This window comes from Xiphophorus hellerii, chromosome 24 (assembly GCF_003331165.1).
Source record: "Xiphophorus hellerii strain 12219 chromosome 24, Xiphophorus_hellerii-4.1, whole genome shotgun sequence".
Lineage (NCBI taxonomy): Eukaryota > Metazoa > Chordata > Actinopteri > Cyprinodontiformes > Poeciliidae > Xiphophorus > Xiphophorus hellerii.
Genome location: NC_045695.1, coordinates 13,367,414 through 13,385,726, shown reverse-complemented (window position 1 = coordinate 13,385,726; position 18,313 = coordinate 13,367,414). Strand labels below are relative to the sequence as shown.

The window sequence follows — 18,313 nt, the reverse complement described above, 5'->3', positions numbered from 1 at the left end:
TTAACCAGACAGAAATGGCAGTTTTATACAAGTTATTATTCTAATTCAATAGCTGATTTAATTAATCGAATTTTGATTGAAAAGATTGATTCTCATCTGTTTTATTAAAAAAACATCTTCAGTCTGAATACTGCAAAAATAAACTGCTGGCTAAATTAGTAGCTTAAAGCTGAAATCAACTTGAGATGTTTCTGCTTTTACTAATTTAAGCTGTGAAACTAAATGTGAAAACTTATAATACAGCAAAAATGGCCTGGAGGATTAAAATGAAGGTTTAGTTATTATATGTGTACACAGTCAGCTGCATAAAAATACACAAAGGTTTTTTAAAAACTTTATTTGGTCGTTAAACATCCAGCAACCCACATTGCATTAGAAGAATTATGAAGATCAAACATGAACCAATCAGCACATTATCCCAGTGATTCTCTGAGGTTTGAATAAATCAGTAAAATCACAGTAAAGAGCCTGAAGTTCTCTAGAAAACTCAAAACATGAAATATGGAGTTAAAAAAGTAAAAACCAAAACAAACTGAGAGAAATTAAAGCTGAGAATCAATGATGACGTAAAACTTCAAGATTTAGCTTTTACAATGAACATAAAATATATAAAATCTTTTTTTTCCAGGTTCCACATGTTCCTGAAAACTGCTCTAAGATCAGAGTTTCTGTAGGACATCCAGTTCTAAACTGGTTAAACTGGTTTCTCTGATGGAAGCTGAAGTTTCTCTGCAGTTTCCAGTAAAGCATCTTTTTATCTGTGGAGCTTTGAGGAACATTTTCATGTCAGCAGAAGGAAGAAGCAGCAGAGAAAAGAGGTTTGAAGTGTCTTTCATGGCTTCAAAGCTGAACTGAAAATGATTCCCATGTTTCCATTCTCAGACCATTTCTGGTTCCAGGATGAAAATGAATCAGAGAGAAAAAAGATCAACTTTCCAGTTGAATCCAGTTCAGATCAAAACTCCATGAAGCCTCTAAATGGAGCCCAGTTTGAATTGGATCTTTATTGATCCAAAGAGACAAACAATATCAGACACTAAATGACAGACATGAGAAAATAAACAGGAGGAAAATCTTGGAGGTCAGAGGTCATCATCATGATCCAGTCAGAGTCTCTTTAGACTCAAACTGCTGCAGCTTCAACCTCTGAGGATCAGCAGGACACTGAGACCATTTTCTGCTTCACAGAGATCAGAACCTGCAGAGAGAAGAAGGAAGGAGAGAGCAGATCAGTGAGTGTTTCCAGCCTCTCTCCAGCAGCAGTCAGTGACGCAGCACATCCACTAGATGGTTTCCAGGCTGCAGTCAGACTGATCTCAGAGCTGTGACCAAGATGAACCTGATCAGTTGTTTCCTGTTGAACTGAGAGAACAAACAGATCTGAGATCAGATCTGCTGCTGCCACAGTTTGATGGATGAGGACCACTGTCTCTAGACATGTTGGACGGCTGGACGCTGGAGTCCAGCTGGACTTCCTGGAGACATGGACACAGCAACAACACTCATCTTCACACCAACACAAACGCAGGAACACAGCAAGCTGCTGCTCCTCTGATTGGCTGATTGCTGTCTCTGTGTCCAATCAGGAAGCCTGAACCATTCTCCTCCCACTGAGAAGCTGCAGCTTTACTGGGAACACTGGAGCTTTGCTTTGATGCTTACTGGGTTTAGTTCAATATGCTGACAGCAGCTGGACTCACTACAAACATTTACTTACTTTAAAGTCTTTACAAGATTCTTCAGCTGCTGAACATCTGAATCCTTCAGTTTGTTTCCTCTCAGGTCCAGTTCTGTCAGACGGGTCGGGTTGGACTTCAGAGCTGAGAACAGAGAAGTCCAGCTGGTCTTTGACAACCTGCAGCTCAAACTGAATAAAGAATAAAAGATGTGAGCTGAAGCCAACAGGATGCAGGTTAACCAGTCCAACAGAACCAGTTAAAGATTCTCATCAATATTAATGCCAACAAGCTGCTGCTTCAATAAAGACCTGCTGACTTCAGAACCAGAACCAGAACCAGAACCTGGTACTGGGTCATGTTGTGTTGGAGGATTTTAGTCAGTAAAATCATTCCAGGTTCTGATCAAAGTGTTGAAGCATCAATCATTGATTATTGATTAGTTCCTGTCAGATTCCAGGAATTCACTTTTCTAGACTGGGTTGAATGACCTTTGACCTGCTTCACATGAGGGGGATTTCTACACACTGGGGGTCCGAATGCTGTCCTGTTCTGACCTCAGATCAGCAGGTCCAACTCAGTTACACAGAGGGACTAAATTAAACTCTGGATCCAAGTCCAGGAACAAACTCAGAAAATATTTATTAGAACAGAAGAAATTAATTTGATTTATGATCAATTATATATAATTATTCACAGAAATATCAATAATTATAGAATTACATACATCAATGTCTCCAGTCTGCAGCCTTCACTCTGTAGAAAACCACAGAGCTCCTTCAGTCCAGAACCTCCCAGGTTGGTTCCGATCAGGTCCAGTTCTGTCAGATGGGTCGGGTTGGACTTCAGAGCTGAGAACAGAGAAGTCCTGCTGGTCTCTGACAACCTGCAGTCCAACAATCTGAATACAGAATAAAAGATGTGAGCTGAAGTCAAGCTCAACAGGGTCTTCTTTCCCCGCTGATTCTGCCAAGCCCGTTCCCTTGGCTGTGGTTTCGCTGGATGGGAGTTAGGGACAGTGGGAATCTCGTTCATTCGTTCATACAGGATGCAGGTTAAAACTGAAACATGAACAAATAAATAATAAAAATGTAGAAAATTAATTTCCCTGAATGTAAAAGAAACATGATGAACTGATTCTAACATCTGATCCAGTCAAACTGGTTTAAAGAGTCCAAACCAGCAGAACCAGAACATTTGATCAAAAAGAAACTCAAAGTTTTCTATCAGCCTGGATGAGTTGAGCTATTTCTGCTGGTTCCTGATCATCAGCTGGAGACCCGACTTGGTAACTGGATCAGAACCACTCAGTTTCTTCATTAATGGCCTTGGGTTCTTATTAAAGCTGCTGAAAGCCAATGGAGGCCATTATTTCCTAAGGAGACGTGACCTGATGAAGCATCATCACAGAGACGAGGCTCCAACCGACTGACAGCTGTCAGACTGAAGAGGACGGTTCCTCTCTGACCCGGCCCAACAGAACCACAGCTTCAGGACAAAGCTGAGGAACCTGCTGCTGCTGCAAACCTCACTTTCATTCATTTCATCTAGATTTGCTTTTCTACAATCAGTCATTTCTTAGATTTGGTCATTAATGATGATTTGAACTTGTCAGTGTTTGTGGCTCGACTCTGGAGGAACAACATTTCATTCTGGATGTAAAGATGAGAATCAGAAATGAGAAATAAAACAATCTGAATCTTTACCAAACCAAACTGAAACATCTCCATCATTAATTTACATCATTTGAATTATTTTACTCATTTTGTTCATCAGTAAAAAACATTTTAAAGTAAAAAACTGAAAAACAAAGTTCAATAATCTCAAAGTCTGAAATAAGAAAAAAATAATATATAAGGTAAAAAGTTTTAGAGATTTTATTCTGATATTTAAACAGGTTGTTATGAAATAAAATATATTAGAATAAAAGCATTAATTAAACTAATGTTTAAAGTATAAATGAATAATTTTATTGTATAAATAAAGAAAACAAACCTCAGAATCTTCACTTTACTGACTGAACTCTCCAGGATCTCAACCACAGGCTTCAGATCAGAGTCTCCACCTCCATCTATGTAGATCCAACTTATTTCCAGTTCAGTCAGATCTGGGTTGGACTTCAGAGCCGAGGCCAAAACTTCACATTCACCATTTTGGAACCACCAGCCACCAAGTCTGTGATTAGAGAAGAAATAAATTCAGTTCTAATGAAATCAATCTGGATCATAAACAGACTAAAATATGATAACAGTGATGTCATCATCTGATCAACATCTGATCTTCAATTTACTGAGTTTGACCCCACAGAGAATCTGTGCAGTTCCTGGTTAAAGTCCAGGTTCTGGTTCTGGTTCTGGTCCAGGCTTCATGTCCTCAGACCTTCAGCTGCAGTCAGATGTTGAAGATCTTCTATCATCTGTGAAGGAAAGTTCAGTTTTCTCTGCAGCATCTGATGGAGCTGCAGCATCAGAGCCTCAAAGGAGCTGAAGCAGCTGATGAAGAGGCTGACTGAGCTGATGAAGGAAACTACTGGAGATGATGGAGAGGAGGAGGAACTGCTCACAGCTCGGACTTGGACTAGACCGTGTGGCTCAGAGGAACAAAGGTTTGGATGTCAGAAGAAATTGTTGCTAAACTCTTAAAGAGCTGAAGACCAAAACAGAGCGTTTGGGTCCAGCAGCATTTTTCATGGTGAAGCAGTGAAAGTTCTCCAGTAACTAGAAGAGGCTGGGATGTGTTAAGGAGGAAAGTTATTAGGTTAGCTTAAATTTTGGAAAAAGCATGGCTCTCCTTCCCTCCTGTTAGCCGGGTCCCGAGCGGATGTCGTCACGGCTGGCAAGGAGACGGCGAGGCACAATGACGTCACAGATCACAGAGTTTAATTCATACAAAGCAATCGACAACAAAGCTGCAGAGATACAGAGATATACATTTTATACAGACAAGGGGAAACAGACAACACGAAACACAGAGACATACAAAGGCGCCCACGTGGAGAAAAGATGGAAAAAAACTCTCCGTTCGTTTGCTGACCTGTACTTTTAAATGTAAGAGGTGTTTCCCTATTTAATATATGCAAAGAAGGCGGTCTGTTTTTCGACCACTCAGAGACCTGTTTCGGCCCCCCTTGGCTCAGCTTCGAAGGTGCTCTGTTTTTTGTCCAAGCAAACCGGAGGGAAACCCCCCAGTCCTGCTATAAATCTCGCCGACTCTCCTGGAGTTCCTTCTTCCCACATTCCAACTGCCGATTCCATGGAGATGCTAATTTTATGGCTTTTGTATGCTCTTAAACAGACAGTGGAAGGCGTCTGCTTGTCTCCTCCGGGCCTCTTTCGAAGGGTCACACAAAGCCTGTTTTTTCAAATACGAGTGATTAACACATGTTGGAAGATTAACTGCATTAAACACCAAAATAATCATTTTCCTTTACAGATGTCTAAAGAGTTGAAGCTCATGTCTCTCCAGGTCTTCATGGCTAACAGCTTCAACAAAAGCTGCAGATGAAGAGTTGATGAGGAAAATGGTTCCAGCTCTGGAAGCAGAGTTCTCAGAGCTTTGGGAGGATCTGACAGAAACTAGGACTTTTTCTGGAGCCAGACAACAATCACCACATTTTGCTCTCATTTACAAACTCAGAGGAAACTAGTGGGAGGAGGAAAAGTTGGTTCACTAAGTTTCTAACTGGTTTCCATGGCAACAGCAGCAATTATTGGGGTTATTTTAAAGTGTCCATCAAACCTAAACAGCGATTTTATCATTTAAAAAAAAGGACAAAGATCCTAAAAGGAGTAGCGGCTCAATGAGTGAAGAGGAGTTTAAAGTGTAAAAGTCTCTCTGGCTGATTGGATCTTTCAGACAAAATAGATTTTTTTCTAGAGTTCAGGGTTTTCTATTCATTTAAACATGAAAACTGATAAAAAGATAAATATTTTTAAAATGATCAAAATGTCTAAAACCAGAAGCTGCAGCTGTCCTGGATGAGCTGAATGTTTAGATGGTTGAATGGCTGAAATAGTCCAGAGGATGAAGGAAGAAGTTAAAGACCAAAAACATCCAGAAGCAACTTGAAGAAGAAGAAGAAGAAACAGGAGGACAATAGAGCTGAATCAGCATTCACACAATGAAAACATCTGGACTCACCGAGCCTTTCTGCAGTTCCTCACAGCTGGAACCAGTCTCAGTCGTCCATCATATGATGTGTTGTACTTCTCCAGGTCCAACTCATCCAGAACCTCTGACATCTGCAGCATGAAGGCCAGAGCTGAACAGTCAGTCTCTGAGAGCTGCTTCCCTGAATCCAGCAGCCGTTGGATCTCCTGATAAAATGAGACGTCGTTCATCTCCACCAGACAGTAGAAGATGTTGATGATTCTGTCAGTAGAGATTCTATCAGTGTTCATCTCCTTCAGGTTGGTGATGATTCTCTGGATGGTTTCTGGACTGTTCTCTGTCTGACCCAGCAGATCTTCTAAGAGTCTCTGGTTGGACTCCACAGTGAGACCATGAAGGAAGCGGACAAACAGGTCCAGGTGGCCATTTTTACTGCTGAGGGATTTCTCCATGACTTTCTTCATGAACTCATCTAGAGATGTTTCTCTGTATTTTTCTCTCAGAAACGTCTTGATCACCTTTGACTTCCTGCTGGTGAAACAGTGGAGCATGTAGACTGCAGCCAGAAACTCCTGGATGCTCAGATGAACAAAGGAGTAGACGGAGATGTCGCACGTCCCTCTCTCTCTTTTAAACATTTCAGTGAACACTCCTGAGAACAACGCAGCATCTTTGATGTTGATGCCGCACTTTTTGAGCTCTTTGTCATAGAAGATCAGGTTTCCCTCCAGCAGCTGCTCAAAAGCCAGTTTTCCTAGAGACTCAATCAGCTTCTTGTTCTCTGGACTCCAGATTGATCTTGTCTTTTTTCCTCCATCATACTTTTCCTTCTTGATTGCGAAGTTAACCTCCAGGAATGCTATGTACATCTCAGTCAGAGTCTTTGGCAGTTTTTCTCCCTCTCTGGTCATCATCACATCCTCCAGAACTTTAGCAGTGATCCAGCAGAAAACTGGGATGTGACACATGATGTGGAGACTTTTTGATTTCTGGATGTGGGAGATGATCCTGCTGGCCTTCTCTTCATCATCTCTGAATCTCTTCCTGAAGTACTCCTCCTTCTGGGGGTCAGTGAACCCTCTGACCTCTGTTACCATGCCAACACACTCAGCAGGGATCTGATTGGCTGCTGCAGGTCGTGTGGTTATCCAGAGGAGAGCAGAGGGAAGCAGTTTCCTCCTGATGAGGTTTGTCACCAGAACATCCACTGAGCTGGACTCTGTAACATCAGTCAGGATCGGATTGTTCTTGAAATTCAGAGTAAATCGACTTTCATCCAGACCATCAAAGATGAACAGAACCTGGAACGTTTCAAAGCTGCTGATTTCTTTGGTTTTAGAAAATAATTTATGAATCAGTCCTAATAAGCTGAACTTTTCTTCTTTCAACATATTCAGCTCTCTGAAAGTGAATGGAAATATGAAATCAATGTTCTGGTTGGTTTTGCCTTCAGCCCAGTCCAGAGTGAACTTCTGTGTTAACAGTGTTTTCCCAATGCCAGCCACTCCCATGGTCATCACTGTTCTGATTGGTTGATCTCTTCCAGGTGGGACTTTAAAGATGTCTTCTCTTCTGATTGTTTCTTGTTTCCTGGATGCTGTTTCAATGTGTCTGACCTCATGTTCCTGGTTGACCTCTCTAGTTAACCCCTCTGCGATGTGGAGCTCTGTGTAGATCTGGTTCAGAACGGTTTGATTTCCAGGTTCAGCGACGCCTTCAGAGAGACTCTGGAACTTCTTCTTCAGAGACGCTTTATGGTCACTCTGACACCGAATATCAAAATCTGAAGAAAGAGACAAAGACAGGAGAGGAGACACTTCAGCTGAACATAAGGAAAACAATAATCTTTTGATATTCTCAGAGACAATTTGTGCATCAGCTTTAATGGATGAGAAAAAAGTAAATCAATAAATAAAAAGCCCAAATTTTATAAAAACTCTGCATGGTAAGAAGAACGAAAGTCACGACTTAAAGTTAAAGTTGCTGCTGTTGATTCATTGGGATGTAAAGTTTTATCTTTCAAATTTATTTCAGCTCTCAGTGTTTGAAAAATATTAACACCATTAAAAAGCAACAAAAAACACCTTTCTCTAAACAAGTTTAAAATATAGAAAATCTATATGGAAATTGAAAAATATTCAAGAAATATGGACTTTAAACAAGCTTCTATATCTTCCTGAGACAATATCTGTATATTTTCATCTTATTTCAAGTTTACTGAGATATTTGCAGTCAAAATTACACAAAGTACTTGGAATGAGAGTTGCAAAAATAGACATTAATTTAATAAACAACTGCATAGACCCATGTATCAAATTGTCCTCTTTGATGGCCTCTGAGGCCACTGCTGTTTTATCACAAAATTATGGCCAAATCAAACTAGTTCTGATGGAAACAACGTCCAGCAGAGGGAACAGCTCCTGTTAGTTTAGGTTTTTATTGAGGTCTGAGTTGTGGTTCACCATCTAACTTCTCATTCATGGAATCAAACTCAGGAAACAGTTTGGATTTTACAGAGCTGAAGTTGGCTTCAGATTGAGCTTCCCATTCAGGAAATGGGTAAAGGGCCTTTACCCATTAGGGCCACCTACTGGTTGAGCATTTTCAATCTGCTTGAGTTTAAAAGCTGAAATACTTGCACTCTTAAAATATGGGCTACATTATTCTACACTAATAGCAGAAAACTTTAAAGTATAGATTGTGATTAGTGAACATTTGGCCATAAATCCAGGTAAAAACCAGGATCTGGCAGACAGGGGACAAGTTACTAGTTATCTCTCTGAGTTTTTAACTCTTCACTATAGCATGTAGTTATTGTTTCTAGTAATCTTTCTCCAGTTCACCTCTTGTGATTTCTGTGCCTCCATGGTCTAAGGATGCCTTGTTGGTCCCCAGATTCTCCTCCACTCCTCTGTTGTCTGCTGCAGCTCTGCTGTCCTCACATTCATCTGCCTGATTGTCTCCAAAACCATTTGGATTTCACAAACTATTCACTTCCTGAAGAAGCTTCTCTGTAACATAACTCCTTACTATATTCTACATTTACCATCATCTGCCAGGCTGAACCTCAACCACACCTTGAACCAGGGAGCTTTTCAGAGACTTCAGTGACCTCTGAGGTTACTCAAAGTCACTTTCTAATGGGCAGAAAGTGATTTAAACTCTGTGACAGAGTTTAAATCACTTTCTGCTTAGTGAAATCCACCATGTCCTCCCTTTTCATAGAGAGACATGGTGACCGTGGTCCAGATACATTAAAAGGGTTGAAATCAAACCTGTATTGAAGCTTCACAAATCAAAGCTTTAATGCAGCTTCATTTAGGAAAATAAAACTACAAACTTGGTTTTAGATATTCTGGCCTGAATAATCTACACCATGATTGAAGTCTACATATTTTACTTTTTGAAGTAGATCACGTTAAAATTACGTGGAATTGTCCTTTAGTCATTTCCCCAATTAGAAACTCCAATTTTCCAGCAGAACCTTAAAGGCCTGGTATAATAACCAATAAAAGTAGAACAAAAATCATTTTCAGCAAGGTCAGATTAACCATATTGGCAGCTGGGCAATTTGCTGACCTATAATTTTTGCCACCTCTCTTTTATTGTTTTATTATACACTTTATTTCTGTTACGCTAAACGTAACATTAACATCAACCAAAACCCGATTGCTGCTCTCCTTAGCCATCCTCTCTGCTATTTCATTCCTCTTAACCTCATAATGTGCTGAAACACAAATAAAATTATCTGTAAGAATCATCAAATTGATTCTATGAAGTGTTTGTTTTATTTACAGCTGATGACAAGTTATGCTGCAACATGACCCTTCAGAGTAAGAGTCTTCACTTATAATTTTAAAGATGAACAAAATAAAAAGTTACATTTGTACATTTATCTTGTGGCCATTTTTTGAACAGGCTCAAATTAAATGAGGACTTTATTAAGCCCAGTTACCTGGACATAAGTTCCAGTTACACCAGCTGGAAAAACACAGATTCAGTTGAAACAACTGACCACAAAAAGACTTTTAAACCTTAAATTTCCAAATCTCAACTAAAGACGTGGATCTGGTTCCACAGAGACGATAGAAGGAAGCTCTGATTGGAGGAGTTCAGTCTCACCTGGAGCACAGCTGCTCTGATTGGCTGTCATCAGTCCAGATCCTGTTCTGGGTCGTTTCCCATACTGGGGGCAGCTGGTACAGACCGGATCCATCAGAACATTCTGACCCAAAGCACAGCAGGATGGATGCTCCTCCTCACCAAAGCTCCTCCTGTGAAGACATTTCTTCATCACTGAAATAGTTCACTAGCAACAGGCTGGAGCTGAAGATGTTCATGAAGGTCCACAAAAAACAAGGGACCAGAAACTGGGTCAGAACAGAACCTCAGAACATTAATGATTTCTGGTTTTAAGTACTTCATTGAATTATATTTGGTATCATGACTGATGCCAGTGTTCCCAGTCTGGAAGATGCTGGGTTTCACTGCTTCAGTGGGTTTACAGACAATCTGAATTGTTGCTCTTCACAAGCTTGGTTGTTTTTGTTTCCATGCAACATTTTAATCCATATTAATTCATTCAGACTTTCATTCAAACTCTACTGATTTACTGACCAACATCCTTCATGTCCAACTTTAAATTAAGAAGTAAGAAAATTAAGTTACTGTTTATTAAAACACTGAGATCAACCAGTTAATATCATTTAGATTTTATCTCTATAGATTCATGTGAATCACTTAGAAACTGGTTTCTTACTTTCTGTCTGAGGGTCCAGGTTCATTACTGAAGTGTGGATTAGAATCTTTGGACCGGTCACTCCTCATAGATGGACTGATGGGTCCTGGAGGTTCTGCTCTGTCCTGATCTTCCATCTTCTGGCCTTTTGGAGAGAGAAACCAGAACCAGTCAGTACAGTGATCCAGTTCCAGTAACTGTCCTGTGAAGCAGAAAGCTGGTTCCCATCATGTGTTCAGAGGATCAGAGTGAATCATTTGAATGAATGAGTGAACATTTCCTATGAACTAGTGAACTTATTTAGCTCCCAGTGGACTTGAACGCATCATGACTCTATTGTAGCTCTGTATGGAGGGAGTCAGTGAGCAGAAGGTTCTGAGGGAGCAGCAGCTCAGGTCGGGTCCACAGCTCTCCTCCAGACAGAACCGGGTCCAGCTGGGATCTCAGCAACATGTCAGCCTCTGTGTGCAGCTCAGCAGGATTTCCTCTCAGCTCAAGAGACACAAAGCAGCTTTCAGGGACCACAGCATCCAGCTGAGGTACCAGCTGGACCCACTGCAAGGAATCATGGGTAAACAGCTGCTTCAATAGGGGGATGAAGCCCCCAAACACTCAGCGAGGCCTGAAACATATTTAGTCTATTGATCTGATTGAACTTCAAAATAAAGAGACACATTAATGCAACTCTTTTAGTTAGAAACTAGTTTGTTACAACTGATCTAAAATGTTTGTGAAATTATTTATTTTATTATTATTGCTCCATTTAAAAGTTTTGTTATTTTTAGGGTTGAACCGACTGCAGTTTTCTGGCTGATCGATTCCGATTTTGCAGATACTGATTGCTAAACACAGCAACCTTTCAGGTAAGAGTCAGTCTGGATCTGGATGCATTTTTCCAGCAGAGCTTTGAGAGACAAAGAGTTTCTTCCTGCTGAAAGGAGCAACAAGAGGAAAACCTGGAAAAAGACCAAACTCAGTGAGGAGGAAGAGAGGAAATCTGTGGACGGCTTAAAGCCGGTTCTGATCCACAGACAAGAGAAACATCAGTTTCTGCTGAACCCCAGACTGATGAGGGACGGAGTGATGTGATTCACTTCCTGCTGATTTCAACAAGCAGAGAAACTAGTTTACAATGTTTTAGTTCTGCTTTTTAGGTTAAAACACCAGAGAGAGTCGCTGCAGCAAGAACTGATGGACTGTAAAAGTTACATTAAGTTCTCAGTTTATTTAGGTTAAATCTGAAAAGTTCATTATTGCTCCACACAAACAGATCAGCTTTAGATGCTGCTGTCATGGTAGATCATAGCTGATCATTCACCAGGTTAACTGCGCAGTAACTGAGCTGTGTGTTTATAGTGTGTTCAATATTTCTCTTTTTGTTCCTTATAGTCGCATAATGTAACCTCGCTTAGCATCACTTTATAAGCAGCAACGTCTCACAATAAAGTTTTTCATTTGATCTAATTCCTTTCTAGATCAGGCCTTCAATAAAGTAAACAGAGCGCTGCTGCGGGGACCAGGCCCTATGAGAGCCGAGCGACCCAGGCCGAGGTGACTGAGGCCCCGGGAAGCCTCGGTGGGTTCATCGGTTAGAAAGGCTCCAGAGAGCCGAGAGACACGGAGGGACCCGGAGCGGCAACACTTACCTCTAGTAACAAGTCAGCAAGTTATTTCCATCCTGCAGCTCAAAATGGAGGCTGATCTGAAGGAGACCAAAGTTGGTTTCAGTTTCTATTTCCACAGGAAGTCACGTAACTTGTGTTTTCCTCTAGAGTCAAAGTTTGATTCATCTGAATAAACATTAATAGTTCAGTTAGATTTAACAGAGTGAAAAAACTAGAGTGAAGATGGAAAAGCTTCAGTATTTCTGTTTTGCTGTTAGTGAAGCAGATCTGAAGCTGAGCAGCTTTTTTCATGGATTCAGCAGAAAACCAGCAGAACAAACTGCAGTTTAACAGGCGTTTGATGGAGGATTATGAGCGCTCACTGCCCTCTGGTGGTGAACTATCGCAACTACAGATATTCCTCTTCATATTAATTACAGTTTATTTGATCTCATTTTCACTTTTATCAGGCCAAATCAAATCAGCTTACATTAATGTTAAATAAGAGTCACTGCAGGTTAGTACATGGAAAATAAAACTTATTCTATAAAAATCCTCCAAAAACGATTCACTGTGGGAAATTTTGAGACTCAAGGCCTGAAAAAATATAAATAATAAAAATGTGTTTGAAATAAAATTCAATCACCTGCGATAGGAGCATCAAGCAGGATGAAAGGGCTAATAGAGAAAAATTAAATATAAAAAGTTAATAAAGTTTAAATTATTAGTACTTAATATTACTAAGTTCATTGCAGTCTTTTGTAGAACTGAATTAATCTGTAAATAAATGTATTACACATACAATATTATGCTGCTGCTGTTAATGTCATTTAAATACTTTTATCTGTTTTTAAAGACTGTCTACAGAAATAAGAAAAGATCCGCCGTCAGATCGTCCACCATACCTGCAGAGACGATACGGGTCAGAACCGCCTGAGGTTTGATCCCACAATAAGAAACTGGAATCGACTCCACCTGCTGCCAGCGGCGCCTCGGGTCCGACTACGACCAAACCGACGTGGTGGTCCTTACAGAACTGAGCCAGGATGCTGTGGTTGCTCACCGACACCTCTGCAGAAACGCAACAGAAAGCTACAGACGCTCACCTCTGGTTTTCAATTCTGTCAAGTGATTTCAGCTAAAATACATCCTATGTTGAGCAGTTAGCAGGTCCAACAGCCCCTCAGGTACCAGAGTTGCTGATCTTGCCGCAGCTGGCGGTTCCTGCGTTTCCGGGAGCCACCAGAACCTGCTGGACCCGGGGCGACTGGGCCAGCTTCCAGGCCAGCGCGTGTTCCCGTCCCCCGCCTCCTACCACCAGAACCCGCTCCGCCATCGCAACTGGAACCACAAGAGATTCGACTTGAAGGAGGATTTCCTCTCACCGTGTGACGCCACCGTGTAATTATGCAAGCGCTGACCTTTAGCAGGAAGAGCCGTGACCTTTTCCAGGGGATGGAGGTCCGATGAAATCATAGAGATCAAACCAATGAGCTGGAAGAAAAACGAAACTGGACTTTTAACACAATTGGCATTGATCTGGAGCCCCAGATTACTGCAGAAACAGAGTAAAGATAAACGGGCCAATCTCTGGGATAACAGAGAGTCCAGTGTTGGACCCTGGCTGAACATGTTCAACTCTGATTGGAGTCACTGGGCTCATGTTACCTCCTGAAACCAACTGATAGAAAAGTACATCTAATAAGCTGGGAGCAGATTTAAAATGCCGCTAGAAAATAATGAAATCTTTATTTGCATCCATCACTTTTAAGCGTTTCTTTTCTAAATATTGTTGACTTTAAAGTGAATCTAGCAGCAAAAAGACGTCGACATGCACAACATTTACCAACCTCTGTTGTTATGAACCAAGAATTACTCGCAGCCCGTTTCGCCTGCTGTGCTTTCCCCGCTCTCCGTGGGTGGACTGACCCTCCGTGGAAGCTGCGGGGACACATGTGACGCAACTAAACATTAACACACACACACACACACACTGCGTGGAGTCACAGTGAGAAAAACATGCAAAGTTTGCACAAAAACTAAATTACTAACGAAAAAAGAGAGAGAACAGAGAAGCTAAAACCGTCGACACGTGTGGAGTCTTACCTTCACCAAATGATGGGAGGAACACTTTTTGGATTCCACTACTTCCTATGGGAGAGAAAGCGCAAAGCATCACGGGAGACGTAGTTCGTTTACCGCTGAGCTAAACTCTAAAGTAAATAGTTAACATTTACCTTTAATGCACTTTCTAAAGCAATAATGAAGCTTCAATCATCGTTAGAGCTAAATTAGGATTTTAACTATTTCACTACCATAGATGTGGTTAAAATCTATGGCCAGCAAACAGCAAAGGGAAGAAGTTTGTTATCAGATTTAAGAGTTACTACTAACAACATTACTTCCTGAAGTTTCTTAGGAGACCACTCAGATGTTGCTCTGATGAAAACCACCCGTGGGATGAAAGTGCAGAAAACCTTCTGGTCGATGGATTCGCCACTGAGCAGCTGTGCTGGTTTAAACACTTTAACAGGAGTACTAGGTTTTCGATTTCTCCCCAGACTTACTGAAACAGTGCCAAAAGAACCAACGACTGATGGCTCAAATTAGCATCCATTCTTCAATTGTAAATGTGGTCGTTGACCGTCAGGCCAGAAGGTAGGAGTGTGAATAGTCCATGTTGGGGGTGGGTATCTATGATACCAACAGGAGATCAGATCTCCTGTAGGTAATGCTCTTCAGTCTAGTTTTGAAGCATACATGAAGTGTTTTTGGAGAGATGTGACCTTTTGCAGCTGATCCATGATGTTGTGCTGCATTATCCAGTCTAAGTCTAAGGAACAATTGTGCAACTGTGAGATGCGTTGAGGCCATTACCAGGGTACTTATAAGGTAATGGCCTTATTTATTTACAGAACAAAAGCAATCCTTCAGGTCATTTGGACTATCTCCAGCCTATGTCAAAATGGACTAACTCCAGCATTTCTAGTGTTTTAAGCATCTGGAAGCACGTTAGGCTCCTCCCCCTTTCAGGTGACAACAAACACCTTTATTTTCACCTTTATTGCTAAGGGGGGGACAAGCAGAAGAAGTGGGGGGGGGCTAGGGGGGGGAGAGGAGAAGAGGGGGGGCACAAGCAGAAGAAGTGGGGGGGGGAGAGGAGAAGGGGGGGGGACAAGCAGGAGAAGGGGGGGGGGAGAGGAGAAGGGGGGGGGACAAGCAGGAGAAGGGGGGGGCACAAGAAGAGGAAGTGGGGGGGTTAGGAGAAGGGGGGGCACAAGAAGAGTGTCCATTCTCTAGGGGAAGACTCTTCGTCTAGGGGAAGAGTCTAGGGGACTCTTCCCCTAGACTCTTTGTCTAGGGGAAGAGTGTCCCCCCCTAGACAAGGGGACTAGGGGGGGACAATTACCAAAGCACAGTCTTTATCCAGTGTGCCATCCAAGCACCTGGCAACCTTGGTACTAGAACCTCTACAAATACCACAAGTTTGGACCCAGGAACGTGATCTTTTAAAACAATCCCTTAAGCAGGTCTTGAAAACCTTTGAATCCCTTAATATTGCACCTGCCTCAAAATGTGAATTTGTATCAAAGAATCAGCATACTTCGATAGCTGAGGTTTAATTAGAATGTTCTGGTTTGCACAAAACATCTTATTTAGACCCAGTCAAATGATGAATGCCATCATTTTTTAATAAGCTATAAAGTGCTTTGTTTTTTAGTTTTGAAAGGCTGGAAGTTGATACCACACTTATTTGTTCCAAAACGCAACATGTTTGAAAATTAATTTCAGCCACAACATGATAAACCACAACTGATTTAAAAATAATTCTAATATACACTGGCGAACTGCTTTGTGTATCGGTGTGGGAACAATTGTCTCATCTTGAATGTGAACAAAAGAAATGTGATGATTGTAGATTTCAGGAGGAACAGGATTAGCTCAAACACTGTTCCCATCATGGCAGAAGAAGTGGAGATGGTTGAGGAATATGAATACCCTTGTGTTCACCTGAACACCAGACTGCAGATGCAGTAGGGAGGCCGTCTACAAGAAGGGGCAGAGGAGAATGTAATTTTTGAGCAATTTAAAGGTCTCATCTCTTCTGCAGGCAGCTGTTGGTGTAGCAGCATCAGACCCAGAAACATAAAAAGGCTCAAAATCCTGATAAAGAATGCTGGTTATGTTTTGGGGTCGACTGTATAACGTTTGGAGATAATGCAAAGAAGGATCAAGAAAATTATGGACAACCATGACCATCCGCTTCATGAGTGTCCTGGAAAAATGGTGTCTTCAGTCAGAGGCTTCTTCAAATTCGATTTCAGACATACCGTTAGGAAAGATCTTTAATGCCAACACCCAACTCTTTGACGAAGTTGAATTAATGAAGTAAGTTTAATTTCCCTTTGGAATCAATAAATTATTTTTGAATTTCATTAAGGGATGGCTGAAGATGGTTTTTCAGTGATTCCAGCCGCCTTCAGCTAATCACATTTATTGAACTGCCCCCTTTTATGATAACTCCCGGCACAAGGAGTTATATTTATGGTGTCAACTTGGTAAATTTTTAGTAAAAGCCTTCACCAGGTAAAAAGGTTAACTTAAGTTAACAATCTACTTTAAGTATTCTCTGTTCATTAAAAAGTCTGTATGCTAGATGCATGGTGTGGTCATGATTCACAGCATACATTATGCCAAGAAAGATTTTGCTGTGTCAGAAGGAAAGCAAAACAAAATTTTAATTCAGGAATTTAACCTCTCTGATGGTCAGATTGTTTTTTTTTTTAAATAGAGTCATTGAATGGAAAAATATATACATATACAGTACCTATTGCAACATTTTCATTCTCTGATGTGTGTTGCTTCCGCATCATTTTAATACTAAGTACACATGACCAAAAAAACCAGTGATGTGTCTGGAAGGAAGAATTAAAAACAAATGCCATCCTATTTTTCAGAGACACTTTAAACAATTGATGGCCCCTCCAGAGTAATCCATATTCTCCAGATCCATATTTGCAAGTCCTGAAACATCAATTATCGTGTTGAATTACTATTCAGAAGCCAGAAATGACGAGTAAGGCCTGCATATAGCAACACACACGGACTCCTCTCCAGATACTGAAGCTTTTAATCATGTATAAATCACACACACACACACACACACACCAAATTCACATTCACCCCAAATAGCAATCCTTTTGTGAAAGGGGAAGTAAGGGCCCGAGACGGGGCGTGAAGCGCCGCTCGCTACCTAACGTACATAATGAAAAGTGCAAGCTCCGTCATTTTCTGGAGATAAAAGTGTTCTGATGAGAGCTGGAGACAATAGCAGGACATTAATCTCCTTGACGTACCAAGCTTTTGCTTTAAAACACTCGCTTCCCCCATTCAGGCCCGCTGTACACTCCAAAAGCATATCTGGTTTTGTCACACACACACACACAGAATAACTTTTTGCAAATAAGATGGAAAATTGCTCAAGAGACAAAATACATGGACTGACTTACATCATAAACACATGTGCACCCCATCAGACTTGGATGACAATAGACATATTTACATGGACAAACTCATATGCTCCTGGAATCAGCAGAAGTTTTATAAAGCACAAGAAAAAAAAAACTCTTTTAATGGGAGAAATCAAGCCATGTGGATTTCACTTCATTTTCAACTGGAAAACATTATCAACCAGTCTGCTCTGTTTAGTATGGAAAAATGTCAGGCAATTCTGATTGGTCTCCAGGTACTTCAAGCTTGAATTGAGGTACCTTTGAATTGGGACATTTGGAAAGACTGAGATAAACGACGGCCGTCTCTGAGCTGCCAAACGCTTCCCAACTTGGAATAATGAACTGAATTAAAGGTTTAGAAAGTAACAGGTCAGACATTTTCTGTACACTGCTTCACAAATCAACAAAAAAGACAGAAAGAAAGAAATTCGAATCCAGACATATGGTAGCACAATAGAACCCTGCTAAATCTGAGAAGTGGGTTAAAGGCATGATTGGTGAGTTTTACAGGTCTTCATGGACCAACGACACTTTCTAAGTTATCACTGAAATATGCATCATGTATGAGCAGCAAAAGTTTATCCAACAGGCCAAAAATAACTGCATCTTCCATAATTCAAGTTTCATCAGTTTGGATCTGAACCCATTTCAGTCCAGATGAACAGTTTTTTT

General features: G+C 41.0%; 2 protein-coding genes across 5 annotated transcripts in view; both read right to left on the bottom strand.

Moving 5' to 3' along the window:
• Positions 1-6,643: 6,643 nt before the first annotated feature.
• Positions 6,644-7,303, bottom strand: LOC116715954 (protein NLRC3-like; the record flags this gene model as incomplete). The annotated part of the gene is made up of 1 exon (XM_032556728.1): positions 6,644-7,303. A coding segment is annotated over exon 1 (660 nt), but the record flags the coding sequence as incomplete, so codon positions are not given.
• A 3,255-nt stretch (positions 7,304-10,558) lies between these two features.
• The window catches only part of LOC116715931 (phosphoribosylamine--glycine ligase, chloroplastic-like), a 28,088-nt gene continuing 20,333 nt past the window's right edge, over positions 10,559-18,313 (bottom strand). Inside the window, exons 2-8 of one of the 4 annotated variants that reach the window (XM_032556699.1) lie at positions 14,235-14,279; positions 13,979-14,092; positions 13,550-13,622; positions 13,320-13,469; positions 13,034-13,199; positions 12,171-12,226; positions 10,559-10,669 (exon numbers count right to left, since the gene is read on the bottom strand). In XM_032556699.1, coding sequence (XP_032412590.1) covers positions 12,184-12,226; positions 13,034-13,199; positions 13,320-13,469; positions 13,550-13,622; positions 13,979-14,092; positions 14,235-14,279 — 591 coding nt within the window. In that variant the 3' untranslated portion in view covers positions 10,559-10,669; positions 12,171-12,183. Of the gene's footprint in view, positions 10,670-12,170; positions 12,227-12,882; positions 13,200-13,319; positions 13,470-13,549; positions 13,623-13,978; positions 14,093-14,234; positions 14,280-18,313 lie in introns of those variants that run through there. The other 3 variants (XM_032556701.1, XM_032556698.1, XM_032556702.1) reach the window with 3 other exon arrangements.